The sequence below is a fragment of the Cervus elaphus genome, chromosome 15 (genome assembly GCF_910594005.1).
Source record: "Cervus elaphus chromosome 15, mCerEla1.1, whole genome shotgun sequence".
Classification (NCBI taxonomy): Eukaryota; Metazoa; Chordata; class Mammalia; order Artiodactyla; family Cervidae; genus Cervus; species Cervus elaphus.
The window spans coordinates 90,731,380-90,753,637 of record NC_057829.1 but is presented as its reverse complement, the minus strand read 5'-3'; the positions used below and the strand labels follow the sequence as shown (position 1 = coordinate 90,753,637).

Sequence of the window (22,258 nt, the reverse complement as noted above, 5' to 3'; positions counted from 1 at the left end):
GGATTGACTGATTCATTCTCCTCACCATCCAAGGGATTTTCACAAGTCTTCTCCAGCACAATTCGAAAGCCATCAATTGTTCAGCTTAACTCAGACAATAACAACAGGGACTTCAATACCCCATTATCAACATTTCTGTCTAGACTCACCTAGATAGAAAATCAGTAAAGAGATATTGGACTTAGACTACACATTACAGCAGATGGCCCTAATAGACATTTACAAAACATCCCACTCAACAAAAGCAGAATACACATTCTTCATAAGTACACATGAAACATTTTCCAGAATGGATCATATGTTAGGGTGAAACACAAGTCTTAATAAATTTAAGAACAGTGAAATCACATCAAGCATCTTTTCTAACCACAATAGTGTGAAACTAGGAATCAATTACAAGAAGAAAATGCAAAGTTCACAAATATGTGGAAATTAAACAACATACTTCTCAACAAATGAGTCAAAGAAGAAATCAAAAGAAATAAAGTATCTTGAGATAAATGAAAATGGAAACACAACTTAGCAAAATTTATGGCGTGCAACAAAAGCAATTCTAAGAGGGAAGTTTATAGCTCTCAACACTTACATTAAGGAAAAAAGATCTCAAATAACAACCTACTTTTACACTTCAAGGAAGCAGAAAAAGAACAAACCAAGTCCAAAGTTAGAAGGAAGAAAACATACATATCAGAGCAGAAATAATAACTAGCGACTAAAAAGATAAATAAAAAAGGGGAAACTAAGACCTGTTTTTTTTTTTTAAAGAGATAAAAAATATAAACGAAACTTTAGCTAGACTTACCAAAAAGAAGTAGGCTCAAAAGTTTAATGAGGAGACATTATGACTGATACCACAGAAATACAAAGGGTAAGAGACTATTATGAACAATGAAACAAAAAACTGAACAACTGATTCTGATTTCTGGAAATAAACAACCTATCAGGATAGCAGCATGAAGCAACAGAAAGCCTAAAGAAACCTATTACTGGGGAAGAGATTACATCAGTAACCAAAAACTTATCATCAGAGAAATGTTCAGGACAAGATGGCCTCGCCAGTGAATTTTACAGAACCAGTAACAGTCCTTTTCAAATTCTTCCAAAAAACTGAAGAAGAGGAAACATCTCCTCATTTTATGAGGCAAGCATTACCCTGATACCAAAGCCAGACAAGGACTCTGCAAGTAAAGGAAATTACCAACCAATATCCCTGATGAACACTGATGCAAAAATCCTCAACAAAGTATTATCAAGCCAAATCCAAAAACACACTGAAAGAATCATTCACCATCATCAGGTGGAGGTTATTCCAGGGGTACAAGCATGTTTCAATATACACAAATCCCTGTGGACCACAATAACAAGATGAAGTTCAACAGATAAAGGAAAAGCATTTGATAAAATTCAACTTCCTTCTATGATACAATAAAACCCTCAACAAACCAGTTACAGGAGCAACATATCTTAATATAATAAAGTCCATGTATGACAAGCCTATAGCTAACATCAGATTCAATGAGAAAAGCTGAAAGTTTTTCTTCGAAGATCAGAAACAAGAAAAGAATGCCCACTCTCACCCCTTTTATTCAACATAGTACTGGAACTTCTAGAAAGAGTAATTAGCTAGAAATAAAGGATATCCAAATTAGAAAGGAAGATGTAAAATTTTCTGTTTGAAGAAGACATCATAAAGATTCCACCAAATAACTGAGAAAAAATGATTTCAGTAAAATTTCAGGATACAAAATCAATTTCAAAAATCAGCTGCATTTATAAACATCGACAATGAACTATGGGAAAAAAAACAATGAACTATGAGAAAGAAAAATTTAAAGAAAAATCCCATTTATAGTATCATCAAAAAGAATAAAATACCAAGGAATACACTTAACCAAGGGAGTCAAAGACCTATACATTGAAAACTATAAGGCACTGAGAAATGAAATAAAAGATACAAATGAAAAGGTATCAGTATTCATCAATCAGAATATTTAGTATTGTTAAAATGTCTATACTACCCAAAGCAATCTACTGATACAATGCAATCCCTATCAAAAATCTAATGGCATTTTTCACAGAAATAGAAAACATTCTAAAATTTGCATAGAATCACAAAAGATTCCAAAAAACCAATACAATCTTAAGAACAAAGCTAGAGGCATCACATGTCTGGATTTCAAACTATATTACAAAGGAAGAATAAATAATCTAAACAGTATGGTATCTATAGTAACTGAATACAGAATCAGAAATAAACCTACACATATGTGGTCAATTGATTTTCAACAATGGAGCCAATGATTTACAGTGGAGAAAAGATAGTCCCTCCAGGAAATGAGACTGAGAAGACTGGACAGCCATATGCAATAGACTAAAACTGGACCCCTACCTTACTTACATCATACACAAAAATCAACTCAAAGTGGATTAAACACTTTAACATCAGACCTGAAACCATAAAGTTCCAAGAAGAAAATAGAGGTGGTAAGCTTCTTGATGTCAACCTAGGCAATGACTTTTTGACACCAAATGCAAACAATCAGCAACAGGGACTACATCAAACTACAAAGCTGCACAGCAAAGGAAGCAATAAAACGAAAAGGCAACCTACTGAGTGGAAGAAAATATTTGCAAACCACACATCCCATACAGGGTTACTATCCAAAATATCCAAGGCACTCATACAATAGCAAAACAAAACAAAAAATACTCAAATAACCAGTTTAACAAAAGGCAAAGGACCTAAATAGACTTTTCTAATGATGACATACAAATGGCCAACAAATCTGTGAGAAGATGGTCAACATCACTAATCATCAGAGAAATGCAAATCAAAACCACTATGAGTTATCACCTGATACCTGTTAGGATGTCTAGGATGTCAAAAAGACAAGAGGTAACACATGCTGGCACAGATATGGAGAAAAGGGAACCCTTGTGCACAGCTGGTGAGACTGCAAACTGTTACAGCCAGCATGGAAAACAATATGGAGGTTCCTCAAGAAAAAGAGAGCTACCATATGATCCAGCAGCTCCACTTCTGAGTCTATAACCAGAGGAAATGAAATCATCGAAGTCACATTTGTACTCCCTGTTTGTTGCTCCATTATTCACAACAACCAAGACATGGAAAACAACCTGAATGTCCAATAAGGGATAAACAGGCAGGGAAAAAAAAAAATATATATATATATATATAAATACAGTGGAATCTTATTTTTATATACAATAGCAAGAAAAAAGAAGGAAATCCTGACATTTGCCACAACATGGTTGAACCTGGAGGGCCTTACACTAAGTGAAATGAACCAGACAAAGACGAAGCCTGCCTGCTTACACTTGAAGTTATTTTATGAATAAGGTCTGAGGAGCTCATGGTGACTATAGTTGATAACACTGTTATACATCTGAAATTTGCTGAAGAGTAGAACTTAAATGTTCTCTCACACACACACAAAGCTAAGCACATGAGCTGAAGGATGTGCTAATAGGGAGTGGAATACTCTCATAATGCATATGTATTCATATATCAAGTCATCACACTGCATATTTTAAATACTTTACAATATGTCAATTATACTTCAATAAGATGCGAAAAAAGAAAGTTATGAATAAACAACCTCCTTAACGTAGGAAAGGCTGCCCAGCACAGGCCAAATCTCAGTAATGGTTCTCACTGAAAGCTACATGATTTTTACATGCCTAACAACCCACAAAAGTTTGTGTTTATTTACTTTAAAAGATCTTTTAAAGTGATATTGTCCCCTCAAAGGTCAAGAAGTGATTTCAAACTATTTCCTGAAACTTTAGCACATGAATTCTCTAAGTGAAGATAATAGTCACAAATAACTAACTATCACAGGGGACAGACTAACACTTAGAAATTCAATCAATCCCAAGACTTCAGGGAATGCTTGCTTTACTTACTTGTTGGGGTCACATGACATTTTGCTCCTGGCATGCCACTGCAAAACTAAGTACATGAATGAGCTAGAATTTTTTGCCTCCTTCAAAATGACTTAGGATTGCTTAAAGATAAGAAAATTTAACTATCAAAATTATAAAACCACCTATTATGGATCCAAGGAAAACAGTCTCAATCTAATGGTCTTACAAGAATTCTTATTACAATAAATGTAAAAGTAGATTTTATACTCTTACAATATGCATTTATCAGGTACTGTAAAAAATAATATGGTCAAGGATTAGATAATAAACTACAAAATAGCATGCAGTTTTTTCTTCTTAATCTTTGTAAAATGTGTATAGCCAAAAGTAGAGCAATTCAAAAAATTTGTTAAACAATTTGGATGAAAATAAAGATGGGTTCCAGCTAAACCTTTAAAAAATTTTGTGAAAATGAAACCAGGAAAGCAATAGAAAATAAGCATGGACGGCTACCAATACATCCATGTGTGTGTATACATATATATAACAAATGTAAACAAATCCTTTATTAAGATTCCGTGATACTCAGAAACCATCGGGAAAGTCAGACGAAAATCTGACCACAATGACCCCAGTGTACAGCCCGTGCTAGTCTGGAGCCAACGGCTTTGGCAGCCGCGCGGCCACCACGCTGTGATCAGAAGCCGGGCGCGCCTGGCTAGGGCTCTGTGTGCTATCCGTGCAGCTTTTCTGTAAACTGAAAACTTTCCCGAAATAATTTAAAGTCTGACTATATAAAAAATTAAATCTCTCTTTAAAAAATCCATGGGAAGTATCAAAATAAAAATGACAACCTTTAATATGCAAAATTAGAAAGATAAAGATAACAAACAACCCACTAGAAAAATAAGCAAACATTTCACTAAGGAAATACAAATGACCAATGAACATAAGAGAAGATGTTCAGTCTTACTCAATTACAATATAAAAATTAAAATCATGAAGCAATTTGAAGAGATCTAACTTTTTAATGCTACTGCTCAGAATTTATTCTACACAGACTTATACAAAGTACACAAAGATGTCTGCATAAAGATACTCACAATAAATGTTGCTTCAAATAGCTCCAAAGCAAACAAAGACCAAATAAAACCTAAGGAGAGTCTAAACACACATTAATGGGGGATTAGGATGAGAGAAATGGTGCGTCATTTAAATGAATATAAAGTACCAAACATTCACTGAAAAAAGCAGCCATCTCAATCACATTATGTGAGGACTATTCGAGGGCAGTCTGTATTCCAAAATCATAATTAATTGAGAATTGTATTTCAAAATGTTTTTTCATATAAAACATATTGTGTTTCACAGAATATTAATACTGATGCCAAGCGGAAAGATTTACTTGTCACAGTTTATTTCTATTAATCAGCGTCCACAGCATTCAGTATACTCAACTATTATACTTAGTTTTAGTTTCTGAGAAACTGGGAAGAAATAACAAGCTTTCAGAAAACAATGATATGTGAACAGTAGTCAACTTCCCAGAAGACAATCTAGGACTTCCAAGTAAGGCTATTACAGGAAGATGATGTTGACTGACCTGACAAACTAAACTGGGGTCTTTTTAAGCGAACTGATTTAATTTCCATTAATTATACATTTTCTGAAAAATAACCTTAATGTGTTCCTCTAAGATTTGAAGGAGAAACGTAAGTACCTATATTATGAAATTATAGGTTCCCCATGACAAAGTCTTAGTGAAACTGTATGTTCACCTTAGTATTAACACCACTCCTAACATAACTTGATCTAAACAAATCCCAACTAAAAATTTAACTGGAAGTTAAATGAATGTTCTTTCAAACTCTGCTATCTGCACCAATTTAAAAAAAAAAAAAAGCAAAAAAAACACTCAGACTGGAAGCATGGTTTGGATACATTTATCAACCCCAGATGTACTTACTGTAGGAAGATTATAGCTTAATTAAAGCCCTGGCAGGGTCAGTAATGTTCATATGCAAGATGTTTCCACCAAGTGTCACTTGGGTACAATCAATTAAAATGCACCATGAATTGTTAAATGGAAAAATCCAAAATAAGAGTCTGTTGTCACACAAGGTTTTTTGCATGCATTAAAAGGTTAATTTATATTTTGTTCTGGTGCATGCATGTAACAGTAATATTTATATCAGATATTCATAGCTTACTTAGATGATTGATATCAATTTCTCTTCATAATATGACCAGCAAATAAAACACACAGCGGTTCTAATATAAAGAAATAACATGTGACAAGGTTCCCTAAAACATTTCTATTTTGGACCTCACAAGCTAAATTGCTTTTGCTGGCCCCTTCCACCTCTCAGCATGGTTGACAGACAAATTGATCGAAACATTGGAAAATAATATGCTTGCAAAATTTCTCTGGGTGAGTTTTCAGTCTTTTGAATTTTTCATACAAGAACAAAATGAAAGATTGCCTCCTTGATTTTTCCTCCATTATGCGGCCCCATCTTATGTACTACAGGAACATACAATGCTTCAAACAGCAGCAATACGTTGTAAACAAAATGTGTAACATTTTTCATAAAACACCCAAGCTGTGTGAGGTTTAAGAGACTGGGTAGCAGGCATCTTTGCCCTGAGATTATGTTGTTCAATTATAATGAATTCATACATTTGAAGCTGCCTTAGGGCCTCTCATTAGACGTAGGGGTGTTTATTACAGGAAAGATTGCCTGTACCATTTCAGAAGGAAGAAGGCTGGGTGATTTGATTAGAAATGTTGACAGTTGAGGTGTGTAAAGAATGTCATTCACTCACATTTTCCAACTTCAATATTAGGATCCTTCCTTTTTTATGACTTCTTTAAAGCCCCTCTGAACTGCAGACAGGGGAACCAAGAGAGAACTTCCCACTGAGTGTGCTGCACACACCGACAGCGTGACCTGATCTCCAGGTGACTTGTTCCCCTGAGTGTGCAGAGATCACTTCACGGCAAAGAAACTGTAACAAAAGTAACATTCTAATTACACACAGCCACACACAGCCAAGGATGGGTAGTAAACACATCTTCCTGTATGACAGGAACAGACCTTGGCTACCAGTTAACCATACCTACCTCCACTTTCTGTTCTTCACACACCCCTAAGGCCCTCAGGCTCTTATAGAATTTTTAAATTAATGTCTATAGCATTACAGGAGAAGCAGAGTCCTCATACATTTAAATTTACACCTCATGAAAATTCTTATTAACTAAATTTTTCCCTCAATACTTGCAGGTCAAGAATCGATGAATAGTCAATTTTTTTCAGTCAAAATTAAACAAATCATAAAAAATGGCATAATTTTCAGCATTGCAGATTAGATTTAGTGGGCAATATCTGCCAGATATGAAAAACACAACTCATTATGTTGCACTAAAGTAAGTTTCACTGCAGTATTTTTATTTCACTTCATCAGCTTCACCACTTTGGTAAGTTCACTACGATATTTCACAAAATAACCTGGTCTGAAAACAGACTTCGCAGGTCCCTGTCCCGATGCCCCAAAACGTGAGGTAACCCTGGGAGGAGGCAGGGGGGTGGGCCTGGAGCTGCAGAACCCCTGGCGACTTCAAGCCCCTCACCTCAGTGAGCTGTCGGAGCCTCCACCTCTGACTGCCTGCCTGAGGCCACAGGTGCCCAGACTTCCAGAACACTGCACCCCTTCTTCAGGGGTGTCTGATGGGTGCTTCTAAACAAAAATCTTCACTCAGAATATGAAGGAACACGGCAGCCCTTTGTCCCTACTCAAAGCCTTTAATTCCTATTCTATTTGGACTCAGGTCTGATTATGAGTTAATGACAAGACGACCCAGGCCAGCACACTCAGAAGAGACACAGGGCGGCCAGCCAGCATCAGAGCGCGGGCGTGTGGAGGGAGGTGCGGCCGGGGGCAGACACAGCTTGGTGAAGGGAAAGAAGACACCCCTGAAGAAAGCAGAAGCACGTCAGCTTTAGCTCTGTGCTCGGTCTGCACTCAGCGACAGTGGGCCGGCCCGTGTAAGCAGGCGAGGGATGAAATGACATCCTCATGATGTGACTGAAGGGGAAAAAACCCACAAGTGTTCTTTTTGTCTTTAATAGCAAAAAGCAACTTACAGCCTGTGAACACACCTCCGTCGGGACTCTTCGGAGGACAACTGTGCTCTGTTAAGAACAGGTCCTCCCGGGGCACCTGGCGTGTGCACGTGCTGCCCAGGGCAGCGCTCTCCTTGAGGCTGAACCTAAAAAACACTTCTCGCTCCCGTCCCTTCCCCCAGCGCAGGTGAGGCCAGCAAGCACACGAGTGTCTCCTCAACGTGTCCGTGATCCAAAGCTGCTGGCTCTCAGGCTAAAATAACGCTTCTCCTGTGGCTGAGACCACGGGGCCCAGGAAGGTGGCACTGGGCTTACTCAGGAAAGCGCACGGGAGGGCGAGGCTTATCGTCACGCCTCACGGGAGCGGTGGAGGGACTCAGCCAGACTGGAAGGCAGCCTCTGACCTGGGCGAGTTAGCTAGTTACTACACAAACCTCTGGGTCAGGCTGCTGACTCAGGGCAAATCTGGACTGGGTCTCCTTGAACCATCCACTGTCTGACACCAACCAGGCTGCAGACTCCAACTGTCAGCCCCACGCTCCCACCCCACCATGAGGCCCACTAGCATTACCACTACTGAGCCCCGTGTCTGTGACCCCACCACACCTGAACCCTGCGAACCAAGCAGAGTGTCACCTGCCAGAGCTGGAGAGTGGCAAGAGCTGGAATCGGGCCCAGCAGCCTGACTCTGAGGCTCCGATCTGACTCTGAGCGGATGAGCTGGAGGACAGCACCCAGGCCCATCTCACACATAACAGTGCAATGCAGAGCTCCAAGTGAGAGACGACCTGTGAAACACTGTCGACAGTTTCTATGCAAGTAATGGCGGAACATACTGAAAACCTGGATTCCAGGAATCTAATCTGATCAACAGAAGATGAAGAGTGCAGGGTGGGGCTGCTGCAGCTCTGGAAGGGAGAAGGCAGTCCTTTGAGGGAGGGCACAGCAAGGCACAGCCGGTGGCCTCAGGCAGGAGGCAGGATGGAGAGCTGGCAGAGATGGGCGGGAGAGCCAGCCAGCCCCTCAGACCCACCGAAAACAACCAATGGAACCACCCCCCAGGAAACTACAGTTACAGAGGACTTTTAAAAAAGACTTTTTTTTTTTTTTTTAACAGTCTATAAGAATTGTCATCAATGGCAGATTTCTAGAATTTCTCCCAAGCATCTCAAAAGTTTTACAGCTTTTTAAAAAACTATCATATAATCAAGTTTTGGACCAAGATCTTTTTTTTTTTTTTTTTTTTTAACTTAGAGCAGCACAGTAGATGTTCTTAGAATCAGAATCAGTAGATTCTGTAGAATCAGAAATGTCTGATTCTTCCCTGCCTTTCAAATCCCAGGACATCTGTCCTATGCAGTGGTCCCTGAGTGAGACCTCCTAACAAGAATACCAAGAAAAAGGAGCCCCAAAGCCCCAGGACATCACTATTGTCCTGATTTGTAAACCCTACTTCCTGCCAGGACAGCACCAAAATAGTACTTAAAATTGTAGAAATAACATTATAATCATAGTTCAAAACAGACACACGAAGTGAAAGCAAGAAACCCGGAGGACACACAATGCCAAGTTTCACCTCTTGGGTTCAAAATCTAAAATTAAAGCAAGCTTAAGGTGATGTCTATATGTAACAATAGCCAGGACTTCTCAGCCCATTCCTGACTTCTATACTTTTAAATATAGTTGGTTTGCATTTAAAGCAGGAGTCTGCGTCTCTAAATTGTTTATTTCACTTCAGTATGCCTTAAAGTGCCACACTGCTTAATATCTTGGAAAAGCTACTGTGTGGAACAGCAGCATTCTTAAGTTAGGAGTGACAAATCCGAGAAAACCTCTACAATTTGGCTTCCATATCTCTGAATTGGTATTTCAATGACAGATGTTTGTTGCGGCAAAAACCTCTGTCAGAACAAAATTAGGTGATCTATCATTTTAAGATATGGTCTTCATATACTGTTTACTCGAAGATATCACTTGCCTCAAGCCAATTTTGACCAAGAACATTTTGTGATATGGAAGTGATTTGTATATCATCATTTTTGTGATAAATGTAGCTCTTGAACACAAAATAACCTACCATTCCACAGTATTGCAGTTAAAACTCCTACACAGTAAATCTGCACTAGTGCTTTTATTACTACCAAGGTACTGTATGTGGACTCCAGCAGATTTTTTCCTCTTGAATAAGGTTTCTACTTGTCTGCTGTTGGACTGGGTGTAGGATTTCTAACCCACTGTCGAGGCACCCCAAACCCCACCTCTCCCTAGCTCCTGAAGCTTCTCAGGGACACAGTGCCTTCCTGGAGGGCTCCTGCAGCTTTGCGGCCCTTGGTGGCACTTGCCAAGCCACCGCTGCTCCCTGGCAGGCAGGCATCTGGCTGAACAAAGCCGTTAGCCATCTAGAGAGCCCTCCCCTGGGGCCCAGGACGGGGACACGGGGTGGGGCGGGCAGACGGCTAGGAGCAGTCTCTGGTCCAGGGACAGCAATGTTCCTCCGGGAGGTGGCTGTGAAATGCGGAGGTGACAGGCCTGCACACCAAACACATACACAGGCTGGACGAGGCCGAGAGGGGGCAGTGGGAGCCGCAGGTCAGAGGAGACCCAAGCTCAAAATAGGACACTTGCTTCTGATGAAAAGGAAAATAGAGTAGCTCTGCTTATCCCTTTTCCAGGTTTCTAAAGCTGAAAACACCCAGAAGAACGTACTGCCACTCTGAGCCAAGGGCTCCTGACACAAGCTCGGGTGAAGCGAAGATGGCCAGCACCATTTATACCAGTTACACACGCCCGCCAGGCGCAGGGGGATGGCACTTCCCTGGTATTGATCACCGACAATGATGGATATGACTCAACTTGGCACTCAGTCTCACTGTGCCAACCCCCGCCCCCACTGCGACAGCCCCACCGCAGCCGCTTGGGGGTGTCGGTCCTGGGCACCCAGGCCCCAGGGCAGCCCAGTCACCCACCCGACAGAGCCGTGCTGTGACTGGAAGGACAGCCTACTCCCATCCGAACACTTGATTTGCCCAAATACGGGCCAAGTAGCCTATTTCACAAGAGCAGAGATGATACAGAAAAAAAACTTAAAAAAGGATTTTTCATGCCTTATATACTAAAATCTGGGATGGTCTCAAAAACGCATCCACATGTGAGTATGAACCGCAGCGCGGGGCTTCCCCCGCGTCAGCCCTGGATGCCCTCTCAAGGTGAGGGCTGAGTGCAGGCAGGACGTTACATGTGAGATGAGGTGGCTCCCGGGTGCACAGCACCCACTGGGGGCTCCCAGTGGGGAAAGTGGCACGGCCTGTGCCCCCGCAGAATTCATCTGGCCGAGAGACGGCACTGCCAGCGCTTCTGAGCCCTGAGCGTGGACATCAAGTAAGTAAACACGGACAGTCCCAGGTGTGCGTGGAGGACCTCGGGGACACCTGCACCATGGAACACCAAGTGCCAGTGAGGCTTCTCAGGGGCCTCTCAAGGTGTCAGCTTTCCCAAGAGGCACAGAGGAGAGCGGAAAGCATCTCAGGAGGGGAGGAGGGGAGAGTGAGTGAGTGTAGAGAGAGGAGCGGGGCACCGGCAGAGGTGCTTTTGGCCATGAGGAGCACTGGGAAGGGCCAGAGCAAGGCAAGAAGGCAGGTGCAAGTCAGGGCAGGGACAGCTGGACAGAGGGGTGTGGACACGAGAGCATCCGAGACCGAGGGACGCGGCTCCTGGGGGAGCCAAAGCTGGTAAGAGCCATGAGGACCCCACACAAATCACCGACTAAGGAGCAACCGCCTCAAATGGAGTGACTTAAAACCACAGTTTTAGCTCCTGGTCCTGCCTGCCAGCAACTTGAGCTGATGGTCCTGCCTGGGGTGACGTGCGTGGCAGCAGGAAGCTGGCAAACCCCTGGGGCCTGGGGCCCACCCGGGAGGGCCCTCCCCCACCTGGCTGGAGGGGCTGCTGCTGTGCCCCTTTCCCTGGCAGCCTCAGGACTCCAAGGCTCGGGCAGACGCGGCACAGCCCCCAAGCCCGAGCATGAACAGCCCAGCTCCACAGGCCAGCCTGGAGCCCCGGGTGAACTCACATGCCCCCCCGGGTGAGAGCAGGTCTGCTTGCAGGGCTGGCACCAGGCCCTGGGGCTGGGGGCAGGGCCCACCGCTCCAGGAACAGCATGGCTCACTGCACTGCAGCGCTCCGAAAAAGCCACGTGCTTCCTCACGCGGCAGTCACACACCTGAACTCCGTGGGGCTGCGCGTCTGGAACCTGGGGACGTGCTACTCACAGGAAGCGTAGCAGCCCTCATTAAACCCCCACTGCCGAGTCTCGACAGAGCCTCCCTGGCAGACCACAGTCCACACATATGGTCACAACCTGCAGCTGCAGGAGCCACTGTCCCATGCAACTCTGGGAAGCTGGAAGCCTGGGTCCACTTTCCTTCCCCTTTGGTTTGTACTGCAGGGGCTGTGTGTCCTGCTCCTGCAGTAAATCACAGCTGTGGGGTGGTCCTCCCGGGGACCCCAGTACAGAGGTGAGGTGCCATCTCCCTGCCGAGTGGTAAGAGAACAAGAGAGGAAAGGATGGCTGTGGATCCTCATGTGATGCTGCCTCCATCCCTAAGCAAGGGGCACTGACGGGCCTGCTCCAGATGGGGCCTCACGGGCCAAAGAAGCGTCAGGGGCTGGGGGAGGGAGGCCACGAGCAGAGGGGGGCGCCCCTTGGAGAGCAGGAGCGTGGGAAGCCAGGATGAGAGGGTCCCAGCGCACCAGAGCCAGGCGCCCCCACCACTGAGGCCCACTGGAAAGGCAGCCTGCGGGCAATGGAAGAACAAGAGAAGCAGCCACTTCTGTTTATCCATTCAGATCTGGGGATCAAGAAGCAGAGCCGCACCCTCGCAGTTCCATGCAGCCAAGTGGCCTTTCTTTCCCTTCCCCCCTGCTTCCAGCACCCAGTCACCTGGGCAGCAGGCAGGGACACCCAAGCTCACCCCTACACCCCTGGAGGCAGCAGAGCCAAGCAGGGCCTGGTTCTCACCCCGCCCCTGCCCCGGAGAGCTGACCTAACGGCAGCCTGACAGCAGGAGAAGCTGGGGGGGATCAGAGCTGGGCCCCCAAGAGGGCCGGTGAAGTGTTGCCTGTGACAGATCTGACCTCAGTCCAGCCCACCTGGGGCGCAGGTCAGGGCCCCCAACCTCCATGTTCCAGGGCCCAAAACTGGCTGAGGAGTCCCAAGCAGCCCAGGGGCACGGGGCCTTCCGGAGGGTGACACAGCAATGCTCTGCGCCTCAGGACGAGCCTCTTCAGGTCACCACTCGGGGGTCAGGGCACTGCAGACCCTCACATCAGAAGCCGGCCCAGCAGAACACGGGCACCCACAGGGTCCAGGCCTCCCTGCAGCGTTCAGACGTTCTCAGGGCTGTGGCAGAGGTACCCAGGCTCATCGGGCAGGAATTTATGTTCCACGTCACACGTGGCATCTGACACAGGTGCACCTCACACACGGTAATTAGGAATGTGTCTACCACATGTGAGACAAGAAATTATAGTTGAGTGTACCAACTTCTAAATTTCAATATTTTACATTTATTTTCAATATATTTTTCTTTCAGCCGTATGACATGAACGGTTGAAACATACAGCAGCATATTCATCACTCAACAAGATATATTGTAATAGTGATCTGGGGGGCTGCGGGGTCCACGCACCAACATTACATTTTTCTAACACATCTCCCACATATTATTCAAAGTGATGCTTTCATGGCCTTGTAGATCAGTTCAGAGGGTAGATGGTGTCTTTCACTATTTTTTTTTTTTTTTTACTGTCTTTTACCTGTCAGGAGCTCAAGGTACCTATAATTCTTTAAATTCCACACATAAGGAGAAGATGCCAAACTGTCTAAAGGACTCTCTGTAGCTCTGCATGGTTCCATTTCCACACTGGGCCCAACAGAACCTCATGGACAGTGGGCCAGATTTCCATCTGCCCCATCTAGCCCCACCCATGAATTTTTATAGCAAGGAGTTGCTCTTCTTGACATGGAAGAACAATGCACGTTGTTTCATAAAGGGACGTTCTTGTTGCCCCCTCCCCCCTGCCACAAAGGAAACCTTCCATCTGCTGGGGGAAAGAAGGGGCAGCCTTCGGATGAGGGAAGGCCCACCACGGGCCAGTCCCCAGCTCTGAGTCCTGGGGAGAGAGCCTTCAGGGCGGGGCCAGGGGTGGCTGCAGGGTGCCGATCAGGGCAGCAACAGTGAGAGTTCAGAGGAGCAACAAGGGGCGGGGAGGCGAGCAGGAGGAGGAGCCGAAGAGAAGAGGAAGGGAGAGAGAGGAACAAGCAGAGGGGGGAAGAGAGAGATGCACCAGGCTACTGGTAACTGCAAGGACGGGCCCTACAGCCCACCCCAGGCCCGCTCAGCGCCGTCAACAAGGCCTAAACCTGCTCAGCCCACCACTTCGTCCCCTCTGGTCCACTCTGAATACAGATGGTGACGGACACTGCAACACAGACCAAGAGTCAAGACTCCACCTTCTGCTGGGCGCCCTGTGCACAGAGCAGAGGGAAAGCTCTCACTGACTGGACATTTAAACCACTGACAGTCCATCCCCACAAGCACAAGGATGATTCATCCTCATAATGACCAAACTGAGGCCCTGTAAGAACCAGAAGGGGCCTGTGAGTCAGAGAGTCCATCATGTTCAGGGTAATTTTCAGGTCAAGTATATTTAATTGTATTGCAGTGCTCCAAAAATTAGCAACCCATGAATGACAGAACTAGTCTCATCAAGCAGCACGATCCATCGTCTGACCTTGCCAGCAAGCAGGAGGGTAAAGACCTGACCACGAGGAATTCTGTACAGTCAGAAGCATCCAATTCTTGTCATTTTTTAAAAATTTAATTTCCACAATAAAGCTTATGATTAAAACAATGGTATCTTAGAACAGTGAAGAATTCTTGTAAACACGAGATGAAATTCTACAGAGTATGTCTGTGGGGGCAGGGGCGGTGAATGGACCCCGAGGGCCCAGCGTTGGCCAGGGGGAGAGAGCCAGGACCTCCACGGAGCCACGGAGCCACGGAGCCTTGCCTCTGGACCCCCAGGGGCTCTGCCTCCAACCACAGGACCAGGGAAGGGAACGGCGAGCAGTGGGGGCCCAGCCTGACATCCTGACCACACGAGACAAAGAACCACCTCACACCGGGCATCCCCATGCCTGGGACCCACACACCAGAGTAGACACTCCAGGATCTGAAGGACACGACATCCTGACCACACTGGACAAAGAACCACCTTACACCGGGGCCCACGTACCGGAGCGGACACTGCAGGATCTGAGGGACAGGTGACCGTGACCCCTGGCCTACCAAGCGCAGTCCTAACCGAGTGTGTTTGTGTGTCCATGCCTCCCCAAATAGCCGAGGCTGGCCTTAACTGCCGTCTCACCACGTGACCCGGAAGAGGCTGCACAGCTCCCTCAGGGTCACGTAGCAGAGGAGCAGCAGGTCAGGACTGCCGTGGCCTGTCTCCTGAGACTCCAGGCTCACTGTGACCCTAGCCGGAGTCTCGGCCACCAAGTAAGACCCACCAAACAGACCTATTCCCACACGTAACAGGAAAACCAAGCTCCCACTACTGCTGTCAAAAGAGAAACCTAACACCCTGGAGCCTGACCCACGAAGCAACTGCCTCCAGGATGAAGGATTTTACGTCTGTCACAAAAACGCCCATCACATTTAATGCAGTCACTCTCAGAATTTCCATCTCTGTGCCACCTGCCCTGACGATAAACCACATAATCATGCTACTGTACACAGGAAATCAGGGTTTCATCAAACACCATGAGGTGAGTGACATCAAGGAGAGCTGGAGCGGCATTCCCAAACAAACACCATTAAACTCAACACTTTTTTTCTTTTAAAGCTCTATCAAGAGACTCATGAGATGCTTAGAACTTAAGCTATAGGGTTCAGAGGGGAATGGTGGCAGAGTGTTCTGAAGGATTTTGGTCATGAATGGTATATAATTTTTTACAACAAGTCTTGCTCCAGTAATAAAAATACTTTATTCACCCGCCATTCCCGGTCAGAGCGCACGCGCCTCCGTCCATGGCCAGCACAGTCACCGTGAGCCTGCTGGCCTTTGATCTGCATGCTAAGCTGCTCTGAGAAGACTTGGCCTCTCCTTGTTTTGTCAGAGGGTCCCTATTACACAGCTCATTACAAGTGTCCCTAACTCTTAGACAACTCTCAGTTGACAACATGGCTTTGACGGCGTGGCTAATGAAGTATAAAGCTTCAACAACAAATCATTTACAAGTCCTGGGTACTGCATTTCTAATGGAGGAAGTTTTTAATCATAAGCAAACGTAATCATTTATGTTAAGCAACCCATGGATCTGGTCAATGTAGCACAAACAGCCATTAAGCAAAATTATGACAATAAGGAGACAGAATAGTTAACATTGCAGACTTAACAGTTTATGCTATTTATAGACTCTAATAAATGTTTTCTTGATAAAACTGAGAATACTAGACCCCCCTACCTGTCTCCTGAGAAACCTGCATGAAGGACAAGTAGCAACAGTTAGAACTGGAGATGGAATAACGGACTAGTTCAAAATTGGGAAAGGAGTACATCAAGGCTGTATATTGTCACTCTGTTTATTTAACTTATATGCAGACTACATCATGAGAAATACCAGGCTGGATGAATCACAAGCTGGAATCAAGATTTTCAGGAGAAATATCAACAATTTCAGATGAGCAGATGATACCACTCTTAATGGCAGGGAAGTAAAGAGGAACTAAAGGACTCTTGATGAGGGTAAAAGAGAAGGGTGAAAAAGTTGGCTTAAAACTCAACATCCAAAAAACTAAGATCATGGATTCTGGTCCCATCACTTAATAGTAAATAGATGGGGGAAAAGTGGAAATTGTGACACATTTTATTTTCTTGGGCTCCAAAATCACTGGACCATGACTGCAGCCATGAAATTCAAGGATGCTTACTCCTTGGAAGAAAAGCTATGACAAACCTAGACAGTGTATTAAAAAGCAGAGACATCACTTTGCCAACAAATGCCTATATAATCAAAGTTATGGTTTTTCCAGTAGTCAAGTACAGATGTAAGAGTTGGACCATAAGGAAGATTAAGTGCCAAATAATTGATGCTTTCGAAATGTGGTGCTGGAGAAGACTATTTAGAGTCCCTCGGCCTCTCAGCAAAAAGATGGAACCAGTCAATCCTAAAGGAAATCAACCCTGAATATACATTGGAAGGACTGATGCTGAAAGCTTCAATCCTTTGGCCACCTGATGCAAAGAGCTGACTCACTGGAAAAGACCGTGATGCTAGGAAAGACTGGGAGCAGGAGAAGAAGCGGGTGACAGAGGATGAGATGGTCGGGTGGCATCACCGAGTCAGTGGACGTGAATCTGAGCAAGCTCTGGGAGATAGCGAAGAACAGAAGCCTTGTGTGCTGTAGTCTGCGAGGTCACAAAGAGTTGGACGTGACTCAGTGACTGAACAACGACAATAAATGTTTTCTTGATAAAACTGAAGTTAAAGCTTCCCTGCACTTAATTCTATGCTTTTGAGTGGATTCTGTGTCCTCTCAGGCCAACTGGGACTTCTGCCATCACACAGTAGATGATGTTATCTTAACACCCACATTAATCAGAAGGTGAGAACGGCAAGGTGTAACGTTTAGCAAAGTGCTTAAGTTGTTTGAGCTTGTGCTCCTGCAGCCACAGAAGCCTGTGAGACCCACTGCGGGGTGGGGTGCTGGGGCTGGCACAGAACAGGTGACATGCAAGCAGCTTCTGCACCCCTGAACTGGAGTCTAATGCAGCAGAGTGCGCCCTGCTGGGCACAGAAAAGCCAACGGTGAAACCACCAGCTGTGCTGAGGGTGCTCCCCACCTTCTCAGGGTCTCACGCACTTCTGCCTCCATCGATCCCAGCACTGTCTGCACTGAGAAAGCCGATGTCAATGGAGATGTCCCATGCTTGGCCGGCCCTCATCATGACAGCCTGGTCTCCCCCCACCTTCCACAGCAAAGGAGGACTTACAACATAGTAAGGAAAGTGAGAAGCAATGAACGTGACATGAGAATCACCACTTGAGGATGGCAGAGAGACACCCCAGGAATCTCTAAAAGCACGAAGTCACTGACTGTCGTGGACAAAGATGTTTAAACAACAGTTTCCTGCCCTCCTCCCTGGTCACATAGCACCTCCCATGCCAAGGACACGACTACAGTAGGAGCCCAGCACCTCCCTCCTGACACAACGATGAGATAGAACAGGAAGAAAAAGAATTCTATTTACAGAAATCAGCTTTTTAAAATGTCTGAAAATAGCTGTTTCTGAGACGAGATACTGCCGAGTACTCTGGGTTAGTCTCATACTCAGGTGGTCTCAGTGAGATTCCACAGCAGCGACACAGGCAAGGGGAATCTGGGAAGAGCCTTTGGCACCAATGACACTGGGCTTTATGGCGGAAAGAAACACTCTGTCAACAGGCTACAGTGAAAGATGGCCGACTGATGACTGTGTCACCAGTTACCTGCTTAATTTATATATTTGTATTGAACTTTAACACTGAATTGGCAGGACACATAAAATCTCAGATAATTTAAGGTGATGTGTCTGAGTTCTGTGCACACAGTAGGCACTCTGCTGCAATCATGAACAGAAAAGAGAGTCAGATAGCACCTCTGACTGGTTTAGCAGAAGAGAGTTAAAACGTGTAACAGGCCTCAGTACAGATCACAAAAGAGACTGAAGAAAGCTCGTCAGTGTTTGCAGAGGACAGGCCTGGGAGATGCCCGCTCGCCCCGGGAAACGCACTGCTTCTCTGCAGCCCTGCACAGATCTGTGTGATATAGCCAGCTGCACCCATGTCATGCTCCCATCACTAGAAGACCAGGAAATTAACAGGTGTTCTCCCTTTTCACAAGAGTAACACACGTAAGATTTTCTGTATTATACACATATCCTCAAATTTCAAAGATAAATTTCTTAAATTAACTCAACATATATTTAAGCAATCTGTGTTTTTACATAGAGACGTGCATATCAGGCCGTCCAAGCACCCGCTGCAAGGCTCACTGGTGCTGGTCAAGAGCGCCCGTGTCCTATCAGGATGATTAATGAAGGCACCTTGTTCACAGAATGTCAGACTCTGCCTTTTTAACAACTGACCTTTCATAGAATACTACTGAACTCATAATTCCACTTTTGTTCAGTTTCTTATTAGTGGAGTTAAAATTAATACTTAGGGGAATGATGGCCACGGTGATGCACAGTAAATCTCAGGGCACATCAGCCCTCTGTGCAGACCGCCCAAGGAACAGCTGCTGCGTCTGTCTACTTCTGCAGCCCAAGGATTCTGCTAAAATTCAGTGTCCTTTATAGACAAATTAAGGGCAGTCTGCAGACCTCTTTTGAGAACAAAGATGTATATTTTGAGAAAGACTTTAAAAGTTTGTAGGGTTTTTTAAAAAAGACCTAATAAAATTGCTAATTTCAGTCATAAATTTAAAAGAATTTACTCTTACTCAGTTTTCTAAAACATTCCTGATGACTAAAATGATATATGGCACAACATACTCTGTAACCCACATTCATCCCTTAGAAGTGACAATTTAATAACCCATCAAGGCAACATGCTACGCCAAAGCCACTTACCTTACGTTGGGATCACATGAAAAAAAATTAGCTGCTAATACCTCAAGAACTCCCCCTGAAAATAGTAAAAAGATTGGGAAATGGAGCTGGAGCAGGGGTTTCTTCTAATTATCACTGGGAATAGTAAATTACTTAAGGACTCAATTTTTTCACCATACCAGCTATTTCCATACTCAGACATACCTAATTTCTATAAACCCCTTAAGGGCCCAAACTAGTTTTACCTTCAAAGATCTTATGGGATCCCAGGGCAAAGTAAAAAGGCAAGAGTACATTCAATTATTAATTCTTATTAAATATTTGAGAAAAGTCATTCTGAATAAATATTGAAAATATAGTATGTACAGGTAAATGTGTAGTCTAAGTCTACTTAATATACTATATTACAATACTTTAATTGTCCTTGTTATCATGAGGTCATTCACATAAAAGGGTTAAGGTTTAGGTATGAATACTAACACCTAAGAGTATAAAACAGATGCCTGTGTGCAGGCCCAGAGTCTTGTTCCAATGTAGAAACTGCACCCTGGTAAATGTGAGTATTCTAGAACCAGGCTATCACCCCACTGCTGTGTGAAAAACGCTAGAAGACCAAACACTGCTCATTCAAATCCCAAATGCCAAATATGCCAACTGCTAAGGCCACCATTAAGGGAACGGAATGAGATCCAGGCTACCCTCAGAGCAGAACAGACAGACCAGCAGTCAGCATGAGTGTGCGTAAGACGGGTAACCAAGACAGAAATGGAAAGTAAGAGAAAGCTGGAGAGAAAAGAGAAATGGCAAAAATGATCTGACACACTTGATGAAAGACTCCAAGTCAGCTGCACTTTCACAGAAGAGCAGAAACAAGGACTGTAAACGCGGGCGCCTCTCCTCAGGCGCAGTGCAGGGTGGCAATCACAGGAGAGACGCAGGAGATTTCCACAGCAGGGCCACGGTAATGCAACAGAGCTGTAACACAATTTCCCATCTCAGAAAGGAGGGCCAAGGAGAGAGAACGCCACCGCTTCCATTTAGGGAGGGAAAACGGGAAATTAGCCAACTCAGATGGAAAGCGCCCTGCCCCCACCAGGCAGAGGGACCAAGGCCACCAGGAAGTCAGAGAAAGCCAGAGAGGATCAGGGCCACACGCCTCACACCTGCTAAGACACACAGTCTTGGGGAAAGGCCATGAAATATTGATGTTCTTCACTCCTGCAAAGATAACAACAAATTCATGAAGGAAAAATACCACAAATCTTTCCATTTGCATTCTATAATGTTGCCACTAAGCTGAGGGCTCACTGTACTATTACGTTTACCCAAAATGGGCAGTATTTCAATAAGGAGTCTTTGAAAAGACCACCTTCAATTTCATCACAGCCTGTTAGCCAAGGTGTTACACATTTATATCTGGCCGCTTATCAACAATGGATGAGACTTCAACTCTACTGACACCCAAGACCGGGTCCTGAGGACATGGCTGCTGGGCGCGGCCTGATCCTGGGGGGCACGTGAAGGCCCAGGTGGCCTCGCTGCTCACACGGAGGAAGCGGGGCCCCTTCTGGAGTCTGCACAAAGGGAAGCCAGGAACACCTGACAGAAGGCAGGGAAACATGCCGGCAAGATGCATCCTTCATTTCATACCAAGTGACTATGACTATACCAATCTTACCTCCAAATGTTCTGTTATCTTAGACTAATGTTCTGAAATATGATGAGCATGTATAGTTTAAGTCCAGTTCTTCCAGAAAGAAGTTGAGAACAAAAACTCAGGCATCCCTCACTTTCCAAATCTAGTAATTTACTCCTGAAAACATGTTGTAGACAAAATCTACAAGGGGTTTTTCTCATTGTAACTTGGAAAAACAACGAGTTCCTATTCTATCTAAAAAACTGTAACCAACTTCACCAATTATCATAAAACACTTTGTAAATATCTATATAAAAATTCAAAGAATTCTGCAAAATCTCTATCACTTAAACAATTACCTAAGTAACATTTAGTGAACTCACTACTGAGTTCATTTATGTGCAGTTCTCAAGGTCATAGGGCAGTCTCAAAGGAAAATTAGAATTCATTTCTACCACTGGAAGAAGCATATGAGGCAACATAAACAAAATTAAGATATGTTAAGAATCCCAAAGATACTAACCCAAGAAATTCGACCCGAGCTGGTAGTGACCTCAGGCACTCATGCAGAGATTCAAGATGGGCTAAACCCTTAGGGAAAAGGTGGAAAGATATCAGTGAAAAAGTTTCAGAAGTTAAAAGAGTCTGGATGAGGAGGCACTAGTCAGAGCCCAGTGACAACACAGAGACTGCCATCAGACACCTGACAGGACATCCAAAATATCAGAGCAGATTTTCTGATGCGATGATGAAACCGGGGTTAAGATACAGTGTAAGCTGCTCTGCATTTGGATAATGAAACAATCTACCACACACTCCTGCCTCTAGGGAGTATGGATTAACGGGGACAGGTAGGACAGGGCAGCAAAACAGAAAGAACAGGACAGGAAAAAACAGTCTATAAAACAGGGGGTGCAAGCACTCAAGTATAGTGCAGAAGCTTGAGAGAACACTG

At 44.5% G+C, this 22,258-nt stretch overlaps 1 protein-coding gene across 4 annotated transcripts in view; it reads right to left on the bottom strand.

The window, feature by feature from the left end:
* MGMT (O-6-methylguanine-DNA methyltransferase) overlaps positions 1-22,258 on the bottom strand; it is a 275,999-nt gene that overhangs the window by 180,754 nt on the left and 72,987 nt on the right. The window contains exon 1 of one of the 4 annotated variants that reach the window (XM_043925969.1): positions 6,715-6,846. The exons of the other annotated variants lie outside the window; for them this stretch is intronic. Coding sequence (XP_043781904.1) covers positions 6,715-6,716 — 2 coding nt within the window. The 5' untranslated portion in view covers positions 6,717-6,846. Of the gene's footprint in view, positions 1-6,714; positions 6,847-22,258 lie in introns of those variants that run through there. 4 annotated transcript variants of the gene reach the window in all.